The sequence below is a fragment of the Citrus clementina genome, unplaced genomic scaffold (genome assembly GCF_000493195.1).
Source record: "Citrus clementina cultivar Clemenules unplaced genomic scaffold, Citrus_clementina_v1.0 scaffold_8, whole genome shotgun sequence".
In the NCBI taxonomy this organism is placed as follows: Eukaryota; Viridiplantae; Streptophyta; class Magnoliopsida; order Sapindales; family Rutaceae; genus Citrus; species Citrus x clementina.
This window is the reverse complement of record NW_006262022.1, coordinates 6325811-6329617: the sequence shown is the minus strand read 5'-3', so window position 1 is coordinate 6329617 and position 3807 is coordinate 6325811. Positions and strand designations below refer to the sequence as shown.

At 35.3% G+C, this 3807-nt stretch overlaps 1 protein-coding gene across 1 annotated transcript in view; it reads left to right on the top strand.

The window, feature by feature from the left end:
- Positions 1-610: 610 nt before the first annotated feature.
- LOC18034903 (SH3 domain-containing protein 2) overlaps positions 611-3807 on the top strand; it is a 6247-nt gene continuing 3050 nt past the window's right edge. The window contains 7 exon segments of the mRNA XM_006423383.2: positions 611-885; positions 2146-2268; positions 2357-2426; positions 2522-2673; positions 3206-3324; positions 3652-3680; positions 3683-3714. Coding sequence (XP_006423446.2) covers positions 826-885; positions 2146-2268; positions 2357-2426; positions 2522-2673; positions 3206-3324; positions 3652-3680; positions 3683-3714 — 585 coding nt within the window. The 5' untranslated portion in view covers positions 611-825.

The following is a 3807-nucleotide window of genomic DNA, read 5'->3' as shown; positions in this document are numbered from 1 at the left end:
CTTTACATCAAGATCAATGAAAGCAAACGTAATATGGAAGCTTTAATTTGCACCCTATTAGCTAATTCAGCTTATAGGAAACTACGACAGAGCATACAAAGTGATTGAATTTTGAACCCAAAATTAATTAAATGACTTTAGGTCTTGTTATTTGGCTAAGTTTATGAAAATATTGTTTTTCTATTAATTTCCCATTAATCTAGTAATGTGTCTTACTCAAGATGCTCTTTGTTTTTGAATCATTTGCAAGATGATGAGTTAAATGGAGTTTTGCATTATGTGTATTCCAAGATTCAAGAGGCATCATTTATAGAAATTTTGACAAAATTTTTTTGGACAATTGATTAAATGCATTTTTAGTGGTGGTGAAAGATCAAAATTAATGAAGTAATAATAATATATACAGCTCCAGACGTTCTAGATCAAAAGTCAAAACCCGCATTACGTCCATAGTCAACATTTTAACTCTTATTAGTTATTACACACAAGGAGACGAGCTTATGAATGATACAATAAGAACGCCTACATCATAACGTCTCCGTCTTCTAATTTTTTTTTTGAAATATTCAAAAAATAAAAAATTGTCAAGACGACTGAAACAAAAGCGGAAAATAAAATAAAATAAAAAACAGAACGACTCCCCCAAGGCCCCAACACAAGCATTGTGCCTGCCCAAAACGCATTCGTTTTTCAATTCAAATCAACCAGAGCTTCTCTCTCTTCTCTCGCTCCCATTCTCACTCTCATTTTTTTGTAGCTTATAAATTCAAATTCGAAAATCGAAAACCAAAAAAAAAAAAAAAAAATCAAAATCCTTAATTTTGAATGGAAGCTATCAGAAAACAAGCCACAAAACTCAGAGAACAAGTCGCCCGCCAACAGCAGGTACACGCACAGAAATTTTTTTTTTTATGCATAAATTGTTTTAATTATTTAAATTATAAATACGATGGAACTCTAGGTTTCGTAGCAAAAGTTTTTCTTAGATCCAGCTCCAGTTTCATTTCTTAGCTCTACTTTTCTGATCTTGTTTATTGGATATTAATATTTTTATCGATTTTTTTTTTATTATGTTGATTATCTATTAGGTCTCGTTACTGCTGTTAAGGGAATTAAGTTTTGGATCTGGTAAAATGCTTTTAGATTAAAGAAGCCAGGGTGATTTATGTTTTATGATTAGGATAATTTGCACAGATGTAAATAAGCATAGCCAAAGTTATTTCTTTTCAGAGTTATGTGTGGTTGTGGCTGTATTGAATCTTCACATTGTGTCATTTTAAGGGGGATTGTAGCCGTATGAATGACGGAACTTATTAGACTGTTTATTGTCAATTGTGTGAGTATGAAATAAAATTAGTAGAAGTGTTGGTTGCTGCTTTGTAGAAGAGTTTTTAAAGAAAGGTGTGCGAGGATTGGAGGAAAAATGATCGGCAAGAGGTATAAGAATGGGGTTTGGAGTTAGAAATTAGAGTCTAATTGGTTTGTCAGAGTTTGATTTGGTGAATTTTGAAAAGAGTTCTGAATTTTGGTTGGTATTTTATGTTTAGTGTACTTGTAAAGGAACATATAATATTGGCTCAGAAGGTGTTTTCTCTATCACTTCTGCTGCTGTAATGATTGTAGGATTTGTGAGTCCGACTTGAGTTGATGCAATCAGAATGGTCGGTTATCTTAATGTGATAAGCGAGGGGATGTTTAATTATTTAATGACTTTGTTGTGTACCACTGGAAAGAAGAAAACTTTCATTTAAGGTGAGTGCATTCTGAAAATTGGAGGTAATACTTGTTATATCAATAGGGATCACTTCAAGGCTTAATAGTAAGTTTTTGTTTTGAAGTTTCTGTGGTGCATAATATGACTTTGATTAACAAAATATAGATGTAAGTGTACTTACTTTACATCATAATCATTCATTTTAATGCTTTTTTTAGGCTTGCTAGTGGTGCTTGCAACCATATATTGCACCCCACCCTAAAATATAAATTTGTCTGAAGCTACGCTGTATTAGTATGATTGCTATTGATTTTCTCTGCTATCAACTACCTAATAAAATTACTTAAGACTTAGTTTGCCTAAACACACTGACAAGCACACATTTAATTGCAAAATGTAAGAGTCTTTATCTCATGGGCTGTTTATTTTAGGCTGTCTTCAAGCAATTTGGGGGTGGGGGATATGGTGGGTCAGACAATGTTGTAACTGATGAGGCAGAGCTCCATCAGCATCAGAGACTTGAGAGGCTTTACATCTCAACGCGTGCTGGAAAGGTTGTCTAGTCGTCCTGTAGTTTATCTCTCTTCCCTTTCTTTCTTCTTCCCTTCCTTGACTTCTAAATGTTTGCCCATACTTTTTCAGCATTTCCAAAGGGATATCGTTCGTGGTGTGGAAGGATATATTGTTACTGGGTCCAAACAAGTTGAAATAGGTGACTGGTGACACTGTTGCATCACTTGTTGATGTTTTACCGTGAGTTATATTGTCTCACATTGTTCTTCCATTTATATGCTTTATTTTCAACAGGAACAAAGTTGTCAGAGGACAGCAGGAAATATGGTTCTGATAATACATGTACCAGTGGTAATACATTATCAAAAGCTGCACTAAGTTATGGACGAGCTCGTGCTCAAATGGAAAAGGAGCGTGGGAATTTGTTGAAAGCTTTAGGCACGCAGGTTTGTCCAAACAACATAGTAGTTGTTAATCTTAAATTGCATGCATGGGCAAGATATGCCTCACTGGCCATTAGTCAGTAGCCCTAGGCTTTAGATGTCTGCATATTTGGTGTTATTATCTTTTTACGACATTTGGATACTTAATTCATTTTAATTATATCTCAATATAAATTTTATCTTATTGAGAATTCAAGCCTATGCCATTGCTCATACTGACACTGATTGCGTGCCTACAAAGAAGGGTTCTACTTGGAGACTTGTTTTAGAACAGGGTGGCAATTAAAGTGGAATTTTGTTACCAATATTCGATATGGTTGTTTTGATCAGTGCATTATGTTAGTTTTTCTAATAATAGTTGAATAAACAGAACCACTCCAAATTTTGCTGAGTTGATGCAAATCTGCAACCTCATTGTGTGAAGTCGGGTATTCAAACTCAAACATCTAGAATAGGATTCAGTGAGCCTCAATACACTTGTTCTAGTACCTACTAATTTTGCTCTTCATGTGGTGTTGATTTCCCCGATGTTTAGGTTGCTGAGCCACTGAGAGCAATGGTATTGGGAGCTCCACTGGATGATGCCCGACATCTTGCTCAACGATATGATCGAATGAGACAAGAAGCTGAAGCTCAGGTATTTTGTACTATGGGGTTCAATTAAACTTGGAATTTAGGAACTTTTCCCGAACTTTTGACTTGTAATTAAATTCTTCCACTTTCAAATGTTTGTTTTTTCGTGGGTGGGTGCCAGCTAGTTTTGCTGTTAAGACCTCTTGGGTTGATACAAAAAATTTGTCGCTTAAAAAAGTAAAATGGGTGGGGATATTTTCTGTAGAAGAAGTCTATTCATTCATGAAATGTAAAATAGATTGTCCGAATCATTGATCAATTTATGTGCAGTGCCTAGTATCTCCAAGCTTACTTGGATAGTTGATGTCCCTCTTTCCAGCTTGTAATTTCATCTTCTCTTAAACCTAGTCACGCTATTGAAGTTTCCAAACGGCAAGCTATGTGAGGGAAACCCCAGGTAATCCGGACCTTGCTTTGAATTAGATGCTGCAGAGTGAGCTACATGATTTAAGTCGACATGGCAATATTGGGAAAGAGCTGCTGCAGCATGCTGCTGTGATCTCA